This window comes from Astatotilapia calliptera, chromosome 3, assembly GCF_964374335.1.
Source record: "Astatotilapia calliptera chromosome 3, fAstCal68.1, whole genome shotgun sequence".
Lineage (NCBI taxonomy): Eukaryota > Metazoa > Chordata > Actinopteri > Cichliformes > Cichlidae > Astatotilapia > Astatotilapia calliptera.
This window is the reverse complement of record NC_137424.1, coordinates 62,267,205-62,293,380: the sequence shown is the minus strand read 5'-3', so window position 1 is coordinate 62,293,380 and position 26,176 is coordinate 62,267,205. Positions and strand designations below refer to the sequence as shown.

Genomic DNA, 26,176 nt, shown 5'->3' with positions numbered 1-26,176 from the left:
GTGATTTAAGGACTTGGCAAACACTGACAGGAATTACACATTGTGTGTATTTACACTTTGATGTACTTTGATGAAATGCAAATGCTGCCCAAAACACAAGCTCCTTGTTGAACGTAATAACAAACTACTGAAACCATTTTGAGCTCCTCCTCTTTTTTACACATGGTCTGTACTGATCTGGTGCAGTATGCAACAAAGGACAACCGTCCCTGTGTTTTTCATGCTCAGTGTTTATCTGATAAATAGACCGATGAATGTTAGAAAGTGATCCGACCGGAGTGTCTGGTTTGCAGTGACTCGTTCATACTTGTTTAAATTCCTGTTTCCTGCTCGGCTCCAGCCACTCGTTTCACTTTGAGAGCAATAGTTTGGATCACTGTGTCGGAGTCTGGGGTTTTTATCTGTGGTAAGTCTTTTTGTTTATTGTGTTTCTTTATTGTTTGTTTTGGTTTTGAGTCAGAGAAGAAACAAACAAGAACCTTATAACAAAACCCTAAAACTGTAGTAAAAAACAAAGCGATTTTTTCTGTATGTTACTGAATAAAGTCAGGCTGTTTTTTCTCCATCAAAATGTGAGCGGTGAGCACATACAAGATAACAAATGTTGTTAAAACCTCCCACAAAGCTCCAAATGTAGCAGCAAAGTGTAAGAAGAACAGTATTTATGTCTATAAAGAACTGTTCTTGGAGTCGTGCAGAGGCCTGCACTTAAAGCAGGACTTTGTGTCATCGAGGTGACTTATAGGAACTCTGCTTTCAGTTTTAGTTATGTGCTTAAGTTACACTGATATGGAGCAGACTCATTTCAAAATAAAAGGTCATAGTCTAAGCTGATCTGTGTTCCTGGTGAGTTCCTGATGGGTCACCTCCAGCCTTGGCTGAGCCTTTGTGCTTTTCTTTAATGTATTTGCCAAATAGAGATAAAACACTGCTGCTGATTGTTCTGCTGGTTATAGAGTGGGTGGAGTCAACTCACATGAATTGTTTCGGTTTCTCTTGTGAAAATGACTGCTTGATACAAACTCAGAAGCCCAGCTGTCTGAAATGACTGAAGATGAAGCATGTTTGTAGTTTGTAGAATTTACGTATATGACATGGGAGGAAAAAAAATTAAGACGGACTTTTGCGAGATCTCGCAAAACAAACTCGGGATCTCGCAAAAGTTTTAGCCGCATTCTTTGGAGGCCGCCAGCTTGAAGCCGACCGGGAGGTCAAGGCACGATGTGCCGGGAAAGCAGTGTTCCTCCTGGCTGTAGTAGCTTTCGACCTCCCGTTAGCTTCGAGATGGTGGGTGTCAGATCTCCGAAAATGTCAGAGCACTTTTGCAAATATGCGATGTCTTGTAAACCGAGCAGATATCTGACATTTACACAACTAGATTCACACCTCAAAATATCTTAAAAGTTTATTTTGTGACCCAGAAAGAGTAATATTACAACTAAGTAGCCATTGTTGGAATTCAACTTTTGCGAGATCTCGCAAAAGTTCATCGTAATTTTTTTTCTCCCATGTCCCTTGCGGGGCTCCGAAGACGAAGTTCTTTTACTGTTACACGCTGGACTAAAATGTTCTAACTTCTCTCGCTCTCACAATCAAAAGATAACGACTCATATTGAAAGTGTTGGAGTCTGTTAGGAGCAGTGTTGGGACTAACGCGTTATTAAGTAACGCGTTACAGTAACTACGTTATTATTGTGGTAACGAGCACGGTAACTAGTTATTATGCCAAAATCAGGAACGCGTTAGTCGTTACTGGGATTTAGATAGGGTCGTTACTCGTTACTTCGTGTGGTGGCTATCGCGGAGCTTCCACAGATTCACTAACATTAGCAAGTGGTGGAGGCCAGCAGGTGGATGAAGGAAAAGGGACGCAGAAGGAAAAGAGACCCGAGGCGGCCGCCGGTCCAAGTGTGAACTGAACTTCAGGTAAGAAGTTATGACCTGCAGTCTCTCTGGGTCAGATATGAACCAAGTTTAGGTGGAGTTTATTTTCGTTATTCTGACTTTTTCCGTACTGCGTGCTAGCTAGCATGACAGAGTTTCTATACAGCTGGGTGGGTGCTATGAAGTTAATGATGTTGAACTTTATTTTGTTCATAAGTTATTAGAGTTGCCAACCGTCCCGTCTGGTATTCAGAGAAAATATTACACGTTTCTTATTGAGGTGAAAAGGAACAGTTTGTCCCGGACTTCAGCTACAATGAAAAAGGCACAAAGCTGGAGTTATTCTGTGTCTTTGCTGCACAGCTGCCTCTTCTTCTCTCATTCTCCCCCCTCCCTCTCCCATTTCTACTTCAGTCATAAAACTGATCAATGATCAGCTGATCGGCTCTCTTGTTTGTTTATCGCCCACTTTGCGCCTAAAGAGGAAACCAGCAGATGTCGCGCTAAACAGCAGCAGCACGTTTAAGCTTGATCAGCTGTTGTTAGAATTTATTTAATATTAATTTCTAGTATCAGCTGATGTTTGCTGGAGCCACAGCTGTAAAAAAGCTGCTGGTCATGATATGGTTTGGTTATCTGGTGAGAGGGAAACATGAAGATGAAACCAGGAGATGTCCTTACTGAATCATCAGAACTGTGATGGAGAAACAGGTTTACCTTTTAAGTGACATGAATGAGTTGAAGGGAAGTTATGAACTGTTTCTGAGAGACAAATAACCCCAGGATCCTTTTTTAGGTAGCTGACAGCTGGTAACTGTGCAGGGGCGGATCTAGCAAAGTGTTGCCAGGGGGGCAGGTAGGGCATTAACAGGGAAATGGGGGCACAAGGAAATACTTTTCTATCTTATTCTCATTTAAAATGTCTCGCTTTTAAAAAATAATTATCTGAATCTTACAACAAACGATTGATAGATTGATGCATATATACCATCAGAACAGTGTACATCACTGTCACAACAGTGTTTGTTTTCATTCAAAGGCTTTATGATTTTTCCTATAATGGTGGGCTGGTCTCTAGTCAAAATGCCCGGGACAATTTTTTTGTCCCAGTCCAGCCCTGTATGCAGCTCATCTGCAGTCTGGTGTTACCTATATCTTCCTATTCAGAAGGCAGAATTTCTGAGTTCTGAGTACAATCGAAAGCACCACGACTGTAGTTTTTGTGTTGGATGTAAAAGGCGCACATGACGCTGTGACGTAGGCTGGAATCATGGCAGCAGTCAATGACGGTCCAGGCGTGGGATTTCTCTCGTGGAAATATGAACATTATCTTTTCCTTTCTATTGGTTGGTGGCACAGTGCACTTGTGGCAAGTAAGCAAGCTAGAAGACTGGCAAAGTTATGGAAGAAACACATTAACAAGAGAATTCTGAGTAAAACCAAAGTTACTTTCCCTAGTAACTAGGTACTTTGAAAGTAACGAGTAACTTGAAGTAACTGAGTTACTTTTGAGAGAAGTAACTAGTAATGTAACTAAGTTACTATTTTAAAGTAACTTACCCAACACTGGTTAGGAGTCACATGAAGAGTAGCTGCAGCTGAAAATTAGAAACATCACAAGATGTTAACAGATTAATCAAAATTCTGATTAAATTGTTTTTCTAACTTCTCTAAGTTTTTCATCCATTTGTCAGGTAAAGCTATTTTGAACATGTGTCCCCAGCAGAATAACTAAAAGCATGACTAAATTAAAGCTATAAATTATTTAATGTATAAACATATATACAGTAAATCTTAAAATATAAAGAGAAGCCTAAGAACAATTACTCACATAGTTTGAAACAGGGAGCTGGACCTGTTCCTCTAGTTCACTCAAAAAAATGTACATTTACAAGAGTCTAACTAGTTGCCTGCACATGTGATATCACAGACTCACGTGAGATCTGAAAACCACAGGAAAATCAGTGGGGTTATAATTGGAAGAGAAGAATACACACTCCACATATATGCTGTTGTTATTTATTGTAGTTTAATAATAATGGATTGGATTTATATAGCGCTTTACAATACCACTATTCATTCACTCTCGCATTCACACACTGGTGGAGGAAGCTACAGTTGTAGCCACAGCTGCCCTGGGGCAGACTGACAGAAGCGAGGCTGCCATATCGCGCCATCGGCCCCTCTGGCCAACACCAGTAGGCGATAGGGTAAAGTGTCTTGCCCAAGGACACAACGACCAGGACAGAGAGCCCGGGGATCGAACCGGCAACCTTCCGGTTACAGATACGCTTCCCAACCACCTGAGCCACGATTCGCCCGTTTAACCTGTCAAGGACAAAAAAAAGTAAAGATAATTCTGTATTGAGCTTTGTAATTATTGCTTTCCTATTTTTTTTAGTATGGAGAGACTGCTCAATGGCCTGATGATTAGCACTGTTGCCTCAAAGAAAGAAGACCCTGAGTTCAAATCAAAAAGTTCTGTCTGGAGTTTGCATGGTCTCCCTGTGTTTGCGTGGGTTTTCTCTGGGTACTCTGGCTTCCTCCCACAGTCCAAAGACATGCTGTTTGTGGGGTTAGGTTGATTGGTGATTCTGAATTGCCTGTAAGTATGAATGGTTGCCTGTGTTGGCTGTGCAATAGACTGGTAGCCTGTCCAGGGTGTGTGTCACCTCTCACCCTGTAACACATGGGGTAGGCTCCAGCCTCCCCATGACCCTGACAAGGACAAGAGGATGTATGGATGGAGTGACAGCTATGTGAAATTTGTTATAAATCCAATAAATTGGAGAAAATAACGGTGTACATAACACGTTTTATGCTATCTAGACTCTAGAAATGAACTTCCATGGGTTGGATCAGTGGTTCCCAAACTTTTTTTGTTAGGCCCCCCTTTCTTTTACATGAAAAATCTCCCCCCACCACTCCGTTGTTGACGAGGAAACAGAGTTCGCTACGCCACGTCAAAGGTGTGTGCCTTTTTTCACGTCATGCTGTGCGCCACGTTATTGTTTACATGAGATGAATTTCTGCAATGGCAGATAGAGACAAAATACTGTTAATCTTACTAACTTCAGGTTTTACACGGTTACATACACACACAGTTACTGTCCCTCCATTGAGAAAGGCAGAGGCATCACGGTGTGATTATTTTACATGTAGTTGTTTTTTTCCCTGTGTAATAATATTCAACATTGCTATCAATACATTTAAAAAATGCCTCTCTGTGCAAAAGGGCTTCAAAAACATAAACAGCTGTGGGATACTGTTTGTCCCTGATTTAAACCGGGGGACAAATCGTGGCAGGATCAGCCTGATGTTATTTGTATCCCACTGTAACTTTACTGTATACAGAGCTAACATCTCCAAAATGTCAGGAGTAGTTAGTCATTACAACAAGTGTTTGTAAACTTAAAATCAAGAATGTGGGATACTGTTTGTCCATGATTTGGAGAGCCCAGCGTGTGTACCCACGCAGGGGTAACTAATACTGTTGCAGAGAGATCTACCTCGGCAGTTGAAGCCAAAGGGAAGATATGCTTCACCATATTTCCTACTTTTTGTCTTGAAAGGAAAGGTTGGTTTGGAAACATATTCAAGAAACATATTCAATTTTGTTTTTCAACAAAACATATTCAGCGATGCTTCATCTCCTGCTTTGCGTTTGTGTGGGAGCGCTGTCAAAAACCTGTTCATTATGCAAGCAGTGTCCAACCGTTATTTTATTTTATTTTTTTTTATTTCATTTTCATACCGCCCCCATACCGCCCCAATGAATGTTGAAATAAATGTTGAAATAAATAAATAGATTAACAAAGTAAACAAAAGCTCATCCTCAGCAAATATGCCACCATGGAGACATGGACACTGTGGGCAGCCGACTGTAGACCGCATATACTGGCATGAAATGTAGGGTATATTTGTCCACAGCGTACACAAACAGTATGCAAATGCTCTGGGTGTGGACTGCCCTACTGGAATTCCACTGCGCAGGGCCCCACTGTCTCACATGTTACGTCGATACCAAGGCCCACAGTTGGCTGCCCACCCGTGCTCCACAGTGAATACATGGTACATATAAAAGTGGACCCGACACACTGAAATGTTTTTATTACTGTGAAGCATTTATTGATGTGACCCACTCCTCCCCTGCAGCTGAGCCAAGGACCACACCTCCTCAGTACATTATTGCCACTAACTCGTATCAAACATGGAACATTGCTCCATGTACCACTGAGAATGGTGGAGCTGTGTGGGGAGGCCAAACTTGCAATTATATCAAGCAGGACCCAAATAGGTGTATCTATGTTTGCACACCTACTGTAATGGAAGTGCTGATGGGTCATGGACTAACCCACATGCGAACCCACATCCCCAAAGAGGATTTTCTGTGAGCAATCTGTATTATGGAAACTCAAATTGGTAAAACAGGAAGAGCTTTCTTTCTTTTGTTTTTCACTGTTTAACTCTTACTTTCACTTACATTTTTATAAGATTGTAGGAGATATATCAGCAAATCTGCTCCCTGCAGCAAAAAAATACACCAAACAACTACAAACTCTTTATGAACTTGATAAGATAACCAGAAACAAAGGAACAGTCCTCACCAACAGGTTTCTTAATTGTTGCCGCAGTGTTTATGAAACTTAAGTGTTACTTAGTAGCAGGCTCAAAGTTCACACTGTAAGTGAAACTATCACTGATCATTTGTACTAATTTTTCTTTAACAGTCATTCAGTGAGTTGCAGAGAGAGCAGTCAACAGGTATGTTGTCTATTAAATTTAATGTTATTATTAATGTGACGTGTAGCTTCTGTCTAAAAAACTGTTAAAACTGTTGGAGTCAAACTGGGTTTGAAGAATATGGTCCAAGTGTAAGTTGTTCTAAAGCTTTTATGTGGGTGGAAAAGGTGAATCTATGAACTAGATTTTTCTGTACCTTTACAGCAGGTGACACTACTGTAATTGTAGAAGACAGTATAGATAGCATGATCTACACCATTTAAATCAGCTGTGATGGATCAAGGACACACCTAAAACCTGCAGGGACACTGGCCCTCGTGGACTGGGATTGGGGACCCCTGATCTACACTCTGTGAAGCACTTCTATCCCCCCCCAACAAGTTAGATGACAGACAAGAATTCTTCCCAGGAATTCATTTAGTCATAATTGTACAACTTATGTTACTGAAACACAAAACAGAATTGTCCAGTCAGCAGTGGTTTCCATTGTGTTAATGTTATCTGTCTGTTTTCAGAGCTGCAGGATGGCTCATCAGCAGGATGGACTGTTTCCTCAATCACTGCTCAAAGCTTTCAGTGTTCTGATCTTCATCATTCTCTCAAAGGATGTCTGTAATGGTAATTAATACATAAATTGTCACGGTCCTGGGTCGGTGACCCAGTGTTTTGAGTTTCTTGTGTCGGAGTTTTTGTATTATGATCTTAGTTCTCTTTGTTGCCTCAGTTTATTCTTTAGTCTAGTGTCTTAGTTTGGCTTTCTTGTATTCTCTTTAGATTTCTGAGTATTTAGTTAGCCGCCCTCTGTGTTTCTTAGTTGCTGTCTCCCGTAGTCAAGTCTGCGTCTATGTTACATTTCCTGTTTTACTTTGAAGGTCTGTGTCCTACGTGAATGTACTGAGTTTCACTTCCCTTGGGTCTCGTTATGTCCGATTTCTCCCAGCTGTGCTCCCTCTTCTGTGTCTCATTCCCCTCGTTATTTCCCAGTGTATTTAAGCCCTGTGTTTCTCTGTGTCAGTGTTGTAGTCTCCCTCATGCTGTGTGTTTCTCCCTGTGGCTTTCTCCCTGTGGCTTCCTGTGTGGTTTTTGTTAGCTTCTTCCCAGTTTAGGTTTTGTAGAGTTTTGTGTTCAGCAATAAAAGCTGCCATTTTGAGTTCAATCCTGTTTCCAATGAGTTTGCGTTTGGGTCCAATTCCTAGTGATGGGCAGATGAAGCCCCATGAAGCACTGAAGCTTTTCATCCAATTGGTTCACCCCAACGCGAAGCTTCATGAAGCTTCATTTGCTCTAGCAGGACACCTACTGGACGTAAAAATAATAGCTGGCATGAATTTGAAGAGTGTGGCATTTTGCACACAGCCTGTAAATGTCAACAACAAAAGGAGTGTGTAAAACACCTATAGTGTAGTGATGGCAGTATACTGTGTATATTTATGCTGGCAGTATGGAAAATGATTATTTGCGGCAAAGTTCGAACCGCTTCATGAACCAGTCACGTGGTACAGCCGGGCAGCGAGGCTTCGGACGTCATCATTTTCAGCTCCTCCCATAAATGAAGCAAGCCTCGATACGCGCTTCGCGGAAACGCCCCCTCCATTACTCGACACACGCTCCGAAGCCTCGATACAGAACGTCCCATCACTACCAATTCCTGCCTGCACACAGCTGAAACATGACATAAATAAATGTTTGGTTTCTTTCATATTTCAAGCACACATTTTAATTATTTATATTTGTGCTCTTAATGTGCCTTTATTAAGAGCCATGTTTTAAGAAGTCAAAACAACACTGGCGGGATACAAAACTGTTTTATTTTTATGAACCAACACATTTCAGTTTCTGTCAGCAGAGGTATTTAAATAGGATAGCTATATAGTATTATATTTTAACAAACACTATACACTAACAATAATATTAATAGTTTTAGAATCAGAGAAGATGCTTGTTAGAGACATGGCCTTTAGGTTTAGTAATTTAAAAAAAATTGTGAGATAATGCTAAAAAAAATCCCTCCTTCTGGCGATTTCTTATTTAAGAATTATGATTATTTGTTTTCAGGTCAGCCTCAGTTGATTGGTCCATCTCAGGCACTGGTGGCAAGAGCTGGTGATGATGTAATTTTGCCATGTCATCTGGAACCTGCATATGATGTTTCTACAAAGACACTGGAGTGGACAAGATCTTCACTTGACCCTAGATTTGTCTACGTTTCACGTGCCAGTCAGGAAATCGAAAAACTAAAAGATCCTTCTTTCAAAGGAAGGACGTCAGTGTTTGTTAATGAACTCAAGTACGGAAATATTTCACTGAAAATCTCCAAAGTGAAATTTGATGATACAGGGACATACAAATGCTATATTCCAGAGATGGAAAAAGAAGCTTTCGTCGAGCTAGTTGTTGGTAAGTAGCTTCTCGTCTTGTATTGTGCAGTCTTGTCCCTGGTATCATTTAAGAGCTCTTTGTTCTTGCCCATGATGGAGAGGTCGAAATGGAATAAATTGATTCTGTAGACAAATTTTTTGTTCTGGATTTTTTTGTTCAATAGTCTCTCGCCATTAAGATTAAGCTAACATAAACATTTTAGACTCTTCATTTCTTTGTAAGTGACCAAATTTATGAATTCAGAACTCTATTAGCTTAACAGGTACACAAGTATATTTTTGCATCTTGTAATTTCATTAATGCCCCTTGACTTTAAAATTTCATGTTTTCTTTTCTTCAGCATCCGATGCTGCCACCTCACCTGTCATCGGTTTATCAGGGATTGACAAAAACAGAGGAGGAGTGGTGTTACAGTGTGAGTCTGCAGGCTGGTATCCAGAGCCTGAGCTGCTGTGGTTGGACGGTGAGGGAAACCTCCTCTCTGCTGGACCTACAGAGACCCTCAGAGGTCCTGATGACCTCTATACTGTCAGCAGCAGAGTGACTGTGGAGAAGAGACACAGCAACAACATCACCTGCAGAGTCCAACAGAAGCAAATCAGCCAGAGCAGAGAGACACACATACATGTTCCAGGTTCAAATTATATTATTGCATTTATGATATAAAGACTTTTTGAACATATGAAGTCCAGATTTCTAGTTTTTCTTTTTTTTTCTTTTTTTTTTTTTTACCATTTCAGAGGATTTCTTTGAGGTCCCATCCAGTTCTCCCTCTGTCATCATTGGTTTGGCTGTTAGTTTGGCTCTTTGCATCATGCTGTTAATTTCATCAGCTGCTGTCCTTTTATGTAGAATGAAGAAACACAGTAAGTCACTGATAAATTTTTCCTACCTCTACTATAAATCAATGTTTTCATTTTCATTCCTTCTCATTTATTTTTAATTTCAAAAAGAGAACAACAGAAGCCCAGAGGATCAGACTGATGTGGGAGGTGCTAAAGTTCCTCTGAGAGGCTCTTCTCCCAAAACTAGGAATAAGACTTCATTCGTGAGTGGATAAACACGAACAAGTTAAATATCAAGATGTTCATTGTTTTTCAGAAATGAGATGAAATATTAATCCTAATTTCAAAATAAAACTATCTGAAATAATGCTTAACAGAAAAAAGAAAAAAAAAACTGCACACGGTTACCACACAGACATTATGTGCATTATGGGCATTTACTAAGGTTGAGTAGAAAGAACTCTCTATTGATGTTAAAGGAATGAAGCAGAAACAATGTGAAAACATCAGTGTGATTTCATTCATCATTATTAGATTACTACTTCAGTAATGTCACACCAGTCTCTGTTTTGGTAAAAATGTTGCTACTGATGAAATTATTTTATATAATCAAGCTTTTCCTGGACTTCACACATCACCAACAGAGACAGTAGGTGTGCTCATACATAAAAGAAACATATTGATTTAAAAATACAACCCAAGAATGAAAAACGAGTTTTTCTACCGCATCATTGTGTTTTATGTCATATGTGCAGATTTATTGATTGTAGCTTTAACCAATGTTGCTCTCATGCTGTAATTCACATTACACTTTAAAGTAATGTGTTACATTATTTATTACCCGGAGTAAGTAATCCATTACACTGTGTTGTATTAGTTTTGTATTACTCCATAACAAACCCCAAAATGCACTTTCCCATAATCACCATTTAACAAGAAAAACCTTAGGAGGACAATCCCACACACTGACACAAATCTTCATCCTAATAATGGCACCAGAGGTGACAAAAGTAGAGATATTCTGTACACACACATGTGTCATGTGTGTCTGCAACAGAGAACATCTGATGTGTGTGTCTCTATGAGCATGTGATGTGATCAGTGGTGTGTGTGTGTCTGTGTAGGAAACAGAAGTCAGTATTCATCCTAAAGATGTAATCATCTTACACAATGACAATCATATTGATCCACAATTCTCTAACATTAGCTAACTAGTGAGAGAATCGAGAACTGAGAGGAAAATAACTACAGTAAAACTAAAAATCAGTTTATTTGACTACATTTGTGCTGTTTGTTTTTTGTCTAGCTGCACTCAAACGTTTGGGTTTTTAAAGCACTTTATAAATGAGCACTGTGTGGAGGAGAGCAACTCTGAGTCACGTGACCAACACAAACTGATTTTTCCTCCTCTGGCCGAGTGTACCAAGTTGTGCAACCAGCTGCTGCCATCAGCGCTGTTTTACAACATAACGGCCGCTACAAGCAAATCACAGCACAAATATAACTACGTTTCTTACTGAAGCACGATCGGGAATCCCATCAAAGTAGGTCAATGTGTGGCAAGGAAAAAGCAGATGCTCAGATGAAGAGATGCCACACTAGGGGTCCACTTTAACCTCTGACTTTGGCACATGTCATCTCTTTTTATGCGACATCTCCTGGCTCAAATCAGTTTGATATTTGAAGGCTCACAGTGATGTAAAATAATGACTCCTCAGCAGTGCGTAAAAAAAAAAGTAACAAGCCTGTTCTGAAAATATAATTAGTCAAAAGTACAGATATTTGTTTAAAAATGTGAGTACAACTAAAAGGATCTCAGAAAAATACTCAAGTAAAGATACTGAAAAATTATACTGAAGTACAGTAACAAAGTATTTGTACTTGGCTTGTCTGCCATCTCTTAGTGGCCAATAACTTGGACGTCGAAACTTCCGGAGGAACAAAAGAGGAGGGAGGAAGCTGAAAAGAATCTGCAGGACATTAAAGAAAAGGTTCGTATTTGTTATTTGGTATATATTTGTCATGTGTGTGAGTGTGTCCCTATTAAATGTCTCTTTATCTCTGTATTGTAAAGTTATGAAGGAGATTATTTTGTTTATTTTGTAACAAATGTCTAAAAAAGTAACTGTTTCTATATATTAAACAAACTTATAATCCACGTTGAAATTCAAAGAAAGGACTGGCTTGCAGAAATGTGTCAGAATTAAATGGAATCGCCAGTTTATTGTCATTCGGAACAGTTAGTGCACATCAGAATGAAATTCCAGTGCATTTACTCATCATCAAATATAAAAATAAATAAATAAAATTAATGTCTAAAGGTATAAAATGCAAGAAAGATCCATGTGAGAATAAAAAATAAGAAATATTTTAGTTTATTAGTGAGGAAATTAATAAGGAAAAGCTGCGCAGGATCTTAAATATATTGAACATCAACAAAAGCAGCAGAAAAGTGTACAATCATCGTTCAGCCATGAAATGACACTGCTGTAAATATAGAGTCATGGGGGACAGAGGGGAGGGGGAGGCAGTCAGGGTGGGTGGTTGGTGTGCTGATGGCTGGAGAATGAAACTATTGTAACATCTGGCTGCCCTGGTCCTGATGCTGCTAAACCTCTTTCCAGAGGGCAGCAGGTAGCACAGTGCATGATGGGGGTGGGCGGAGTCTCTGATGATGTTATGGACTCTGCTGAGACAGCATCTGTGCTCGACTTCCTGGATGGATGGAGGAGAAGTCCTGGTGATCTTCTCTGCAGTGATCTCCTCTCTGAGGCCCTGAAGCTGTAAAACCAGATGCAGACACAGCTGCTCAGCACACTTTGATGCTGCCTCAGTAGAAAGTGGAGATGCTGGAGGAGAAAGTTGTGCTCTCCTCATCCATAATGCAAAGCGCCGACACTGCTGAGACTGTTCAACCAGTGCTGTTTAATGACTAGTCCAGACTGTCCGTTATCTAAGGCCTACACTGAAACATTGTACTGTGGCATGGTGGTTAACACCATTTCCAAGAAGCAAGCAGGTCTTGGGTTCAAATCCCCCATCTTGACTGGATTTGCGTGTTCTCCCCGTGTCTGCACGGGTTCTCTCCAGATTCCCACCACAGTCCAAAGACATGTTAGTGGTGTTAGGTTAACAGATGATTCTAAATTGCTCATAGATGTGATGGTTGTCTGTCTCTGTCTTTATTGAGGAGTAATAGGTCAGGGCTAGTTATTTTAGGTTCAGCAGCTAACAAGAGGGTGTGTCGGTCAGAACACAGGAAAGAGGACACGAGGCTTCCACATTGCTGAACTGTCACAGTCAGCTGGTTTATTGTCACCTCAAAGCTCAGTGTAGCCAATAGTCTGTAGTAAATAATAAGTTATTGTTAGACCAAATATATTACAGCAACAGTGGTTCAACTAATATAAACTCAAACTATAAAGTTACACATCCATCTATGCATATAATGTCCATGACATAATATATAAAAACTCAAATTATGTAAATATTACATTACTTGGTTCAAATATACAGAGAACTCAGATTAAACACAGTGGTGATGTCATACTACAAACATAGACATTCACCGGCTATAACCATCATTAATGGCGCCATCGTGTGGCTGAATGGAAGTACTACACTATGGCAGCAGTTGGCGGCACAAGCCTTTAATCACCACGTGAAATTGCGCCGCTATGACTCGGTAGAAAGTCAAAGCCGCAGCAAAACTTGAGTTTGCAACTCAACAAATTAAAGGTAACTTACGTTCAGACATTAACTTAACATTCGGAGCATCACCGTGAAGGATTGCAAACAGGAACACAGCTTACAGGATGAGGGAATAACAAAAAACTGACCTGGAAGTACTTTCTCTCCCTCTGGAGCAGCAGCGCAGCACATCAAACTCTGTCAGTGCGCCCCAGGGTGGCTGTGGCTACAATGTAATAATAATAATACAATAATAATACAATACAATAATAATAGTACAATAAAAAACACACCAATCAGACTGTGTAAGGGGACACAATTGTTGGAAACATGTTGCTCACAGTGTGAAGCTTCAGTAATTTTGGCACTTTTATCAACAAAGCGCTGCAGAAACATCAACATCTGTCTGTCTTTCTTTCTCACAGATGATCAACTCTAAGTTAGAGAAGGCTGAATTCATTCAGAAGCGGATGCAGACATTTCTTACACTGGACTCAGAGGTCAGTGAAAGCATCTCTCAGCACACAGAGGTAAACATGGACACCTGTGATGCTGTCATCCTCCCAATGATCACAGACCTGTGCACTTATATTCCTGCAGTTTTGTCCAGCAGCAGTTTCTGTATCATTAACCAAACACAACTTTGAAATCCTACCACTGCAAGATTGTTGACATCATCCCACAACACTTAATGTTGTTAACATCAGCTCCCTTAAATTTACATCATACAGCTTTAATGTGACTCATTGTGTTGTGTTTCATTATTGTGTCTGAAGCATGAACGTTTTTTCCTTCAGTTCTTTCTTCATGTGACATTTCAGCTGCAGTTAGAGAAGAATACTGAAATCATCAATCAGCTCAAGCAGGTGAAAGAAGCATCAGAGAAACTGAAGAACCAGCTGGAGGACAAAAATCCAGAGGTTTGTCTTTCAGTTATAAACATTGTGATTTTGCTGATTCAACTCTCTTTGTGAAAAGTATAATTCATTCATTTCATTCATTTCATTCATTTATTTGTTCATTTTCAGGCACAACAAATACATATTGAACATAATTGTAAACATCAGTATTTACTCACTATCACACTCAACTGTATAAATAAACTAATCTAAATCTAAATGTCTAAAATGTGAGAAAAAGAATTTATGATATACAAACTGTGGATCTCAGTAAATGAACACAGTCATCTTCCTTTAACCGAGATTTTGTGGATATGGCAAAAACATGATGACACACTGTAAAAAATGCTCCACAGCAAAGAAGAAAAAAGTCTGTCCTAAAATCAGTGTGTCATCAAATTTGATATATAGCAGTCTGAAAGGGCTGAATATTTATATGTTCTTATGTTAATTTTATCTTCTAAACTGACAGCATTTTATGTTGTTGAAATTTGAGCTTCTATATTAAATATTGACGTTATCACACACCTGATCAAATAGCAGTAAGTGAAGTGAGATTTAAAACTTCTGTTTATTGTTGCATTTGATGTGATTAACTGTGTGTGAAGAGACAAAGACAAGAGTGAGAATATTGCTCAGGTTCATTTCATTAAAGATACTGTATCCTTGTTAAAGCTGTGATTTTGTTTAAGTTCATTATTATTCTACAAACCTTAAACAGACAGTAACACAAATAAATGTGCTTTCAGACTTTAGAGTATACGAGACTTGTGTGGTTGAAGGTCATAAGCTGGAACAGAGGAGCCGCAAAGAGCAGTAGTCGTATTTAAATAAAATGTCTAAGAAATGAAGTGATTTTAGTTTTTGTGTGTTTAAACATGTTGCTCACAGTGTGAAGCTTCATCAATTTTGTCACTTTATCAACAAAGTGCTGAAACATCAACATCTGTCTGTCTTTCTTTCTGACAGATGTCCAAATCTGAGACGGAGCTGGATGAAATCATTCAGAGGCTGATGCAAACATTTCCTACACTGGAATCAAAGGTCAGTGAAAACATCGCTCATAAGAATGGTGGTGGTGGTGGGGGGGATAAAGTGGAGATGATGGAGGAAGGTTTCGAGAGGGTTTTCAAAATGCTGCGTTTTTCCTGAGACAACGCCGTCTCAGTGTGGATGGGAGGCCGGAGAGAAAAAGATGCTTTTTCAAACAAAAAAGCATTAGTGTGGACGTAGCCTGAGTGAGTTCTGTCAGTGAGGAAGACCAGCAGCCCGATACACATGGGGGTGCTGATACCTGTGGGAGGGGTCAGTTTTCTCAACAGCTTCTGGGGAATGATCAACCAACAAACAGCATTCATACGTGACTGTTCTCGTAAAGCTCAGGTGAAGAGCAGAGGACATCGCTCTGTGGAGCCGTTTGGCCAGTACGAAGACTGACGTGGAAGGGACTCTACAAGGACTTCATTATTAAGGGAGTTAATGCAGAGGGCAGGTGTCAACAAAACATGTGATGGGGACAGATTTGAAACATGATGGAACAACATTCTGCTGCAGCGAGGTGTTAAAGATGTCTGTAAGGACGTGTGCTAGCTGCTCAGCACACTGCCTTTCATACATTCACTCTCCTCAGAGTTTTACAGACATTAGTGATACTGAGATTCAGTGTTTTCTCATCAGGGTGAAGACTGTCTTTTATTGCAGGGTGTTGTTGTTGGTTGAAAATGTACAGAGACAGTGTGTGTTGTTGTCACACATACTTGCTTCATTTATTTATTTATCTAACTTAAAAACTTGAGTTGCGTGCTACCAGGTCAGGAGGAGTAAATCTGGGGTCCTTTAACAGAATGATGTGGTTTCCTCATCCTCACTCTCTCTCCTGGTAGAAAAGCAGGCTTCCATTCATGACGCTTAGCATCAGTGTAATGTTGCCTCTTCAGCTGATATTTCTTACAGTAGAAGGCAAAGGGAGTATGTCCAGTTTATTACCCATCTTTCTGCCATGAAGGTGTTCGTAGGGAGAGGGAAGTGGTCGCATGCAGTGTTATACAGTAAACTTGAAGCCAGTCCAGCACAGTCTCCTTCCATGGCTGTGACGGCTGGATTGCTGTCTGGATGCAGGTGCAGAGGTCACGAAGAAACCGTTCAATTGCTCCATTTTGCAGCTGGGTAGTAGACAGATGTTCTGCTGTGAGAGTTGCCTGTATTATGGAGGAATGGGTCAAATGCTTCAGAGGTAAACTGTGTACTTTTGTCTGTTACATTAATGTTCTCTGAGTTGCCGTGACAACTAAAGACAGACGAGAGGAGTTGAATAAGCTCAGGCATACAGTCTGTTTTCCAAGAGGCGTTGAAGGACAGCTCGGACATGCGAACGATGCTCAGCCAGAGTCTTAGAAAAAATAAGAATGTCATCTAAATAGACGAACACAAACCGGTCGAGGAAATCCCGTAGGACATCGTTAATAAGGGCCTGAAACACCGCTGGAGCATTCGTTAAACCGAAAGGCATGACGAGATACTCAAAATGGCCTAGGGGGTGTTAAACGCGGTCTTCCACTCGTCTCCCTGACGGATTCGCACCAAATGATAAGCATTGCGAAGATCTAACTTAGTGAACACCGTGGCACCCTGCAGGGATTCAACAGCGGAGCTAATGAGTGGCAAGGGATACTTCTTTTTAATAGTGACGTCATTCAAGCCCCTGAAATCAATACACTGTTGAAGAGACCCATCCTTTTTGTCCACAAAAGAAAAAAAAAAAAAAAAAACAAAAAAAAAACAGCTGCCACGGGGGATGAAGACGGACGGATTATCCCAGCCGCTAGTGAATCCCTAAATATACTCCTCCATCGCAGCGCGTTCTGGCATAGATACTATACAATCGGCTCACGGGCAAGGGCGCCCCGGGGAGCAAATCAATCGCACAGTCATAAGGATGATGGGGCGGTAGGGACTGCGCTTTGATCTTACTGAATACTTCCCGCAAATCATGATACTCCGGCGGCACCCCGGAGAGATCGGGGACATATGCATCAGTCCCCGAAGCCTCCCCCGGGCCGGGAAAACGGGCGGAAGTCAGACAATTGGAGTGGCAAAAAGGGCTCCAGCTGATAACCCTTTGCCCCTCCCAATCTAAGTGCGGATTGTGCAAACACAGCCAAAGTGAGAGGAGTATCAGGTGAATCGAGGACAAAAAAGGTGAGTCTCTCCCTATGATTTCCCGAAGTGCACAGTGACACTGGACCAGTGTGAAAAGAAATTTTAGTGAAAACCTGGTTATTAATCGCTCTAACTGGAATGGGCGGCTCAAGGTGCACAAGCGGAACGCCTAATCGTTCAGCGAGAGCGAGACTGATTAAATTCTGTTCTGAACCGGAATCTAACAAGGCTGTGCACGAATGAGTGATCTGTAGCATCTCCAAGGTGACAGGGAGTTGAAAACGGGGTTTCTGACCAGAGTTCGAACCGCCCACCCGTATCCCCGACTCTACCGGCGGGCGACGCCTTTTCCCTCCTTCGGGCATGCAGCAATCAAGTGATCCAACGAGCCACAGTAAAAACAGGCATGTGCCCGACGCCGCCGCTCCCTCTCCTCCGGTGTCAACCGTGACCGGCCAATCTGCATCGGCTCCGGATCAGTGACGTAAGCCGAGGCGACAAACTCATGCGAGTCCGCAGTCAGAGGCGGCGACGATGACGTACCCGGAAACGAGCGCGGTAAACGGCGCTGGGATTTATAGTTCCTGTCCCTCTCCCTGTCACGCAACCTGTTGTCAATGCGAAGGGAGAGGGACGCCAGCTCCTCAAAAGATTTAGGCTCATCACGGGAGGCAAGCTGGTCTTTCATACCCTCATTCAATGCCCGAAAAAAAATACCCCACGCAGAGCGTCGTCAGGCCAACCGGTTTCGGCGGCGGCAGTACGAAAATCAATCAAAAAAAATCGGCAACCCTCTGACGGCCCTGACGAAGATCCAGCAGCCTCTGCGCAGAACTACCCTCAGAAATGGGATGCGCAAACGTTTTCTGGAATTCCCCCAAGAACAGGTTAACAAAGGATTCTTCGATAGATACGCCTCCGCCCACTTAAGCGCACGGTTACGCAGTTTACCCACCAAATAAGATATCTTATCAGAATCCGCAACAAATGAGCGCGGAGAACGACCGAAAACAAGGTCGACCTGAAGCAGAAAACCGCTACAACTCCCTGGATCCCCTGAAAAGGGTTCGGGCTCCGGGGACGTGGCATCACGAAAAACCGATGTAGGTGGAGATGCAAAGGCAACAGACTGTGGCAGAGGAGCTGGTGTACCGAAGTCTTGGCCCGCGGAGCCCGAGGCGGAACCAGCAGCAGTAGAAATACCCGCTTGTAGAGCCTGGAGAGACTCCAGTATTTTACTTTGACCATCCCTAAGAGTCTGCTGCTGGGCTAACAGGAACTGTATAGATTGTTCATGACTTCCTAATATCGCCTCCTGCCTCTGAATGGCTGCGTCCGCTGAGTCCATAACTGCTGGCCAGATTCTACTGTTACGGCCGAGACCGTTTTAGACGAGTGACAGGACTCAAATTCAGGACGCCGAACAGCACGTAAGTAGATTTTGAGAAATGATATTTAATGACTCCACAAATATTCGTGAACAAAGGTGAGTTTAGACAAGTACGACATTCCACCACTGAATCTAAGTCACAATCTGGTCCGGGTCAGAGAGGACAGCTATTCCGGGGATTGGACTGGAAAGCGAGTCTCATTAGATCCAGGAAAAGGTCGGGGTCACTGTAACAGAGTGCAGATGTTCAGATACGGATAAGGAGACATATGAATATGTTGTTGGTTCAGAATCCTCCTTCGTACTGCGTACTTGCCACAGGTGGTCGGAGATGACGTAGAGGGGTGAGTAGTCCGGGTGTGTAATCCAAAAAAAAACTCCTGGCAGGGAGGCAGGTAGGTGTAGCTAAGAGAGAGGCGCACAAAAAACAAACATACAGTGAGGCAAGGTGATTCACAAAAATACATAGGGAATCATGGTGGTGGCCTGCACTGACTGATGTTAGCAGAGAATCTGGCGAAGAGAGATTGAGTACGCTGGCCTTATAAGTCCCCGGCTAAATTACCCACAGGTGTGAGCGATCAGCAAAAACACTGAGGCCCCTCCCAGGGGTGGAGACGCCGGCTCGGAGGGAGACACACTGGCACACACCCGGACCATGACAAATATAAAAATGAGTCTTGGATAAACGTGTAACAATATAGGAAAATAAATGTTATCAGGATTATGAAATATTTTTATTGGCAAAGAAAAGCTGTGCAGGACCTTTAATATATTGAACAGCGGAAAAGTGTACAATCATCATTTCAGCCATGAAATGACACTGCTGTAAATATAGAGTCATGGGGGACAGAGGGGAGGGGGGAGGCAGTCAGGGTGGGTGGTTGGTGTGCTGATGGCTGGAGAATGAAACTATTGTAACATCTGGCTGTCCTGGTCCTGATGCTGCTAAACCTCTTTCCAGAGGGCAGCAGGTAGAACAGTGCATGGTGGGGGTGGGCGGAGTCTCTGATGATGTTATGGACTCTGCTGAGACAGCATCTGTGCTCGACTTCCTGGATGGATGGAAGAGAAGTCCTGGAAGGAAGCAGGAAGCTCAGACACTGCTGAGACTGTTTAACCAGTGCTGATGTGTTTGGTGACCAGTCTCACTTCTTAGTTATCTGTACCCCCAGAAAGTTGACCCTGCTGACTACCTCCACAGCTCTGTTGTCAGTGATTAGTGGTGAATGACTGGACTGTTTTGTCCTGAAGTTGATGATCAAGTTCTTGGTCTTCTTGACATTCAGGATTGTTGCACCGGTCCTCTATAGGACAGATCTATGTTGTCCATAATGAGACCCACCACTGTTGTGTCATTTGCGTTCCTAATCATGTGATTAGAGGAAGATGCAGCGCTGCAGTCATGTGTCATCAGCGTGAAAAGCATTGGGCTCAGTAAACAATGGAGAGACAGGTGGAGTTGAAGATGCTGTTTCCCACTCTCACAGAGTGAGTTCTGTCATTGAGGAAGACCAGCAGCCAGATACAAATGGGGGTGCTGATACCTGTGGGAGGGGTCAGTTTTTTCACCACCTCCTGGGGGATGATCAACCAACAAACAGCATTCATACGTGACTGTTCTCGTAAAGCTCAGGTAACGAGCAGAGGACATCGCTCTGTGGAGCAGTTTGGCCAAAGACTGATGTGGAAGGGACTCTACAAGGACTTCATTATTAAGGGAGTTGTTAAAGATGTCTGTAAGGACGTGTGCTAGCTGCTCAGCACACTCTCTGAGTACTCGTCCATGAATGTTGTCCGGCTCAAAGTTTTACAGACATCAGTCACTCTGAGATTCAGTGTTTTCTCATCAGGGTGAAGACTGTCTTTTATTTCAGGGTGTTGTTGTTGGTTGAAAATGTACAGAGAACTTTGTTGACCTCATTGAGAGAGTGTGTGTTTTTGTCACACATACTCTCTTCTTATATGAAAACTCTTAATTTAAGACAAAGCTTAATTAATTTACTTATAATGAAATTCAAATACAGTTTTTTCTTTAGCTTCTCCATTCTTCTAATTCCATATAGAAATTAATTTGTTGCCTCTGTGTAATCACCCACATGCTATAACAAAAAACATAAAAATTTACTTTTGTCTTCTCTGTTTTTGTTTCTTTTTAATTGCAGCTTTCTGGAAACATCAGTCAAGCCCAGAAAGAGAAACAGGAGATGGAGAGAGAAATGGAGAGACTGAGAAATGAGCTCGATTCCACAAAACAACAGGTTCATTTTTTATACACTAACTTCCTGCATTTATGCATGTAACAACCACCCAATTTCATTTTTTTGAGTGTGAGCAGACGTGTTCCTTAAACATGATGATGTTGATCAAGGATCTGACCTCACAGCCCATTGTTCCTTCAGTGGTGCTCATATTAGTCATTATGCAAATGTACTGTTTATAAGATTTGGGGAAACCTGCAGTCAGCTGAGACTGAAGAGTCACTTGGATGAGTGACCAAAGGTTTCTCCCACTGAAAACTTACCTGGATGATTGAGCATGCGTAGGGACGATGAAACAAAGGCAAAAGACAAAAAATGCTTTTATGTTTTTACATTTAATTCTGACACTGATGCTTTATCGACCAACACAAGACACTAAACACCCTTTAGTGACACTGACATCCAGCTGCACTCAAGTAAAAGCTTAAAAATCTCAATATTGTAATCTTTTCTTTATTTTATAAATCAGACTTGATAAATGTTATATTTTGTGCATTTATTTATTTAACCAATAATCCCTTTTATTTTGGGAGACACGACATTAAAACTCAAATATTTCCTTAGAGTCTTCATTTATTTGCTTTTTTGTATCAGCCAACTTATATTTACATAATACAGCTTTAATTCAGAGCTTTAATGTGACTCTGGTTGTGTTTCCATTATTGTGTCTGAAACATGAACATTTCTTCCTTCTGCTCTTTCTTCCTGTAACATTTCACATGAATACTGAAATCATCAATCAGCTCCAGCAGGAGAAAACAGCAGCAGAGGACCTGAAGAAGCAGCTGGAGGAGAAAAATCATGAGGTTTGTGTTTCCATTATAAACATTCAGAATTTACTGACTCAACTCTCTTTATCTCTGTATTGTAAAGATTTATGAAGAAAACTTTAAATATTAGTTTGTTTATTTGACACCAACAGTCTATAAAAGTAACTGTTTCTATATATTGAACAAGAATATAATTCATTTTTACATCCAAAGAAAGTGCTGACATGCAGAAACTCATCATCTTCCTTTTTTCATTTATATCAACACTGTTAATTTAAAATACTCAATTAATTATGAACTAATAACGAAATGCAAATGAATGTGTTTCTTTGGGATCGTCCTTTTGTAATTTATATCATAGCAGGCTCTTAACCCTCTGGGGTCCAGGGTATAATTGGCCGTTTTTGACTACTTTTGATTTGACCTCTATATTTCACCTTTAAAATATGTTTTTCTTGCCTTATTTGGTATCATTATTTTCAGCACAACCTCAAATATCTGAAATTTGAGTTATTTTTTCATTTTGGCATACTATATTAGCACAGCTGATCTAAATTCAGACAAAAAATTCAAAATCCGAGTAGAAAAAAGTTCTATTTTTTACTGTAAAACCCACAAACATGTTTAACGAATCATTTTCATAACTTGAAATGCAAATAGAAATTGTACATTTCTAAAAATTACGCACAAGTTTTGCAAACAACAAAGTTATATGATACTATTTACCTAAAAATGCAGCCAAGGCCTCAGGGGTTTTTTATATAACCATTTAAGTCTATTTACAGAACAATCAGGTGTTCTGCATCAAATAAGAAGCCACACAAATTATTTGTGCCAGTCCAAAAATGTAGTTTGTGTTCAGTATAAGACAGAGGAGAACAGCACAGGCCTAAACCCTGCAGGTCTGACAGCAGGAGGTGCATCAGTCCAGTTTTCCATGTGGGAACAGCGTTTACACTGGAATCTGCCTTTGATGGCTTTTTTAGAGCAAATGTGAAATTCAGCAGTATAACTGACACACAATACAAGACAATAACTACACAACAAACTTATTATAGCGTCCAAACACGCTAAACGTCACTAATGTCTCACATATGAAAACTCTCTCTCTCTGTGTCTTTCACTCGCCTGCTTTCCGTCGCGGGTGTCACTCCTAAAAACTTCCCCTTCTCCCTAAACAACTAAATATCACATGTTGCCATATCATTTTTTTGATTGGCTGACATGGTAAACTCTAACACCAATAGGGAAGGGGTGTTTTTCTTTTTCTTTTTTCACTCGCAAGCGGAGAGTGTTTGCTAGCGCTGTCTGTAGAAAATGCCGTTTTTACCGTTCTTCCCGCTGTAAACACCAGTTTTGTTCAGAAAAAAACATCGTGTGTATTTTTTATCATAACTCTGGTTTTACATGGCCCATCGACACAATTCAAAAACTGGTATATAGTTTGAAGTCCGCACTTTCGACCCAAGGTGAAATGGAGACTCTGACTTACTGCATCTTGTAGCTGTGTCGTCTTAAATTGGTCATGTGATTTTTTATTTTATTTTATTTTATTTTTGTCCCGTTTGGATCTATAGCCATCAGAATTGTTGTCTTAAGGCCAAGAAAGATGCCAAGCGGATTTATTTTATTAAGTGGATCATCATGGCCTTGCCATATTGGTCCATTTGATTGACCTTTATTATAATTATGAGTTTATTTTATTTTCAGTTGTTACAAACGGGACAGACATGACTGGGGGATAGGACAGGGGGAAAGAATGAAAGAGAGGGAGAGAAAGAAAACCAAAGGGGAGAAGAGACAGTGAGAAGGGGGGGAAGAGAGAAAAACAAACAAACAAACAAACAAAAAAAACAAAACACCTGGATCACCTGTATGGAGAGAAAAAAAAACAGAAGAGAAAGCAAACAACAAAGAGCAACATAATAAGAAAAAAAAAAGCACCATCACAATAAACTAGCTAGCAATAGATATCAATAATTACTAAATAATAAACGATATTGTGCAGCACGCAAGATAGACAGCGCACAGTGTGCTTTGAGGCAGCAGCCAAGAAAGCTGTAGTCCACGTCTGTGAATACCCGTGTGTACACCTGTGTGCATACCTGTGTGGATCAGCATGCTTGCATTCCAAAGGTTTCTCCATGTAATGATCTACTAGGGAGTGTGGCGAGCCACAGCCCTGTCCTCTATGGTATGAAGCAGGTATGGAGGAGATCAAAACTCCAGACATCCAGAGGCCCCCAGAACACAAGAGACCAAGGAAGACCAACAGAGGGGCAGCTGTGCCACTGTTCTAGTAAGAGCTGAGGAGAGTCCCAGATGAGGGCTCACTCAGCAGCCGCGGAGCAGAAGCCAGGGGGAGTTGCAGTGACGCGCCCGTGAGCTCCGCCGGCAGCCAGCTGTGCCTGAGTGACCGAGCCCCAGGCTGAGAGGCCGGGGGCACCCCACCTCCAAAATGGCCCGAGCGAGCCCCAATGGTCATGTGATTTTGACACGCCGGCGCGTCCGGCGACCCCAGAGGGTTAATTCTATATAGAACTTAATATTTTTTATGTATGAATGTGTGATTGTATTGTGTAATCACACACATGTGTGTTTCCTTCCATTGTTGCAGTTTCTGTATCATTGACCACAAAAGCACTTATAAATCCACCTTATACACATTTTTCAGATCGTCCCACAACACTTCATGTTGTTAACATCAGGCTACATCAGCTCACTTATTTTACATAAAATAGCTTTGATTTAATCTCTTTGTATAAAGCTATCAGAATAGAACAGAATCACCACTTTATTGTCATTCAGAACAGTTAGTGCACATCAGGATGAAATTGTGGTGCATTTACTCGTCATCAGACTGTAGAATATAAATAAATCAATAAAAATAAGTCTAAAGGTTTCAAATATAAAAACGAGTCTTGGATAAACGTGTAACAATATAGGAAAAGAAATGTTATTAGGGTTATGAAATATTTTTATTGGCAAAGAAAAGCTGTGCAGGACCTTTAATATATTGAACAGCGGAAAAGTGTACAATCATCATTTCAGCCATGAAATGACACTGCTGTAAATATAGAGTCATGGGGGACAGAGGGGAGGGGGAGGCAGTCAGGGTGGGTGGTTGGTGTGCTGATGGCTGGAGAATGAAACTATTGTAACATCTGGCTGTCCTGGTCCTGATGCTGCTAAACCTCTTTCCAGAGAGCAACAGGTAGAACAGTGCATGGTGGGGGTGGGCGGAGTCTCTGATGATGTTATGGACTCTGCTGAGACAGCATCTGTGCTCGACTTCCTGGATGGATGGAAGAGAAGTCCTGGAAGGAAGCAGGAAGCTCAGACACTGCTGAGACTGTTTAACCAGTGCTGATGTGTTTGGTGACCAGTCTCAGTTCTTAGTTATCTGTACCCCCAGAAAGTTGACCCTGCTGACTACCTCCACAGCTCTGTTGTCAGTGATTAGTGGTGAATGACTGACTGTTTTGTCCTGAAGTTGATGATCAACTTCTTGGTCTTCTTGACATTCAGGATTGTTGCACCGGTCCTCTATAGGACAGATCTATGTTGTCCATAATGAGACCCACCACTGTTGTGTCATTTGCGTTCCTAATCATGTGATTAGAGGAAGATGTAGCGCTGCAGTCATGTGTCAGCAGCGTGAACAGCAGAGGGGCTCAGTAAACAGCCCTGCTGGGAGCCAATGGAGAGACAGGTGGAGGTGAAGATGCTGTTAGCGTACGGCATACAGTGTACAGGAAAGTGTACAGTGACTCGACTGTACACTGTGTTTGTTTTTTCCTCCGAAACAATAAGTTCCATTGGAGTAGCCTTTCAACACCTCTCTCTGTCTCTCGCTACCAAACAACTCGACCCAGACAACAAAGTAAAGCTAGTTTTCGGCTAAGAGTCCAACACAGAACCCGACGTATTAGCCAGAGGTCCCTTTACTATGGTTCAGAGCCGTGGACCCGTTTCTTATACGCGCGGAATAGTTTTCTATATGAGATCGCTGCTAAAAGTGCAGCCTTACATGATGTCCGCCTACTGTTACTCATTTATAATAATTTTTAAAAATCTAGTTGGTGTTAGTAAGGCGATTAACCTTCAGTAATAGTAATAAATCACACAGCAATAGTACATTCATGTAGTTGTAAAATGCATGATCATATATTAAGTAATCCAAAGTATTCAGAATACTTTACTCTCATTGAGTAAC

The 26,176-nt window shown here is 41.3% G+C and overlaps 1 protein-coding gene across 5 annotated transcripts in view; it reads left to right on the top strand.

Moving 5' to 3' along the window:
• Positions 1-257: 257 nt before the first annotated feature.
• Positions 258-26,176, top strand: part of LOC113028266 (uncharacterized) — a 120,565-nt gene continuing 94,646 nt past the window's right edge. The window contains exons 1-13 of one of the 5 annotated variants that reach the window (XM_080293416.1): positions 258-406; positions 6,615-6,648; positions 7,143-7,245; positions 8,683-9,024; positions 9,347-9,640; positions 9,747-9,872; positions 9,960-10,054; positions 11,696-11,782; positions 13,907-13,981; positions 14,303-14,401; positions 15,350-15,424; positions 21,095-21,190; positions 21,934-21,996. In XM_080293416.1, coding sequence (XP_080149542.1) covers positions 7,152-7,245; positions 8,683-9,024; positions 9,347-9,640; positions 9,747-9,872; positions 9,960-10,054; positions 11,696-11,782; positions 13,907-13,981; positions 14,303-14,401; positions 15,350-15,424; positions 21,095-21,190; positions 21,934-21,996 — 1,446 coding nt within the window. In that variant the 5' untranslated portion in view covers positions 258-406; positions 6,615-6,648; positions 7,143-7,151. The remainder of the gene's footprint in view (positions 407-6,614; positions 6,649-7,142; positions 7,246-8,682; positions 9,025-9,346; positions 9,641-9,746; positions 9,873-9,959; positions 10,055-11,695; positions 11,783-13,906; positions 13,982-14,302; positions 14,402-15,349; positions 15,425-21,094; positions 21,191-21,933; positions 21,997-26,176) is intronic. The other 4 variants (XM_080293418.1, XM_080293417.1, XM_080293420.1 and 1 more) reach the window with 4 other exon arrangements.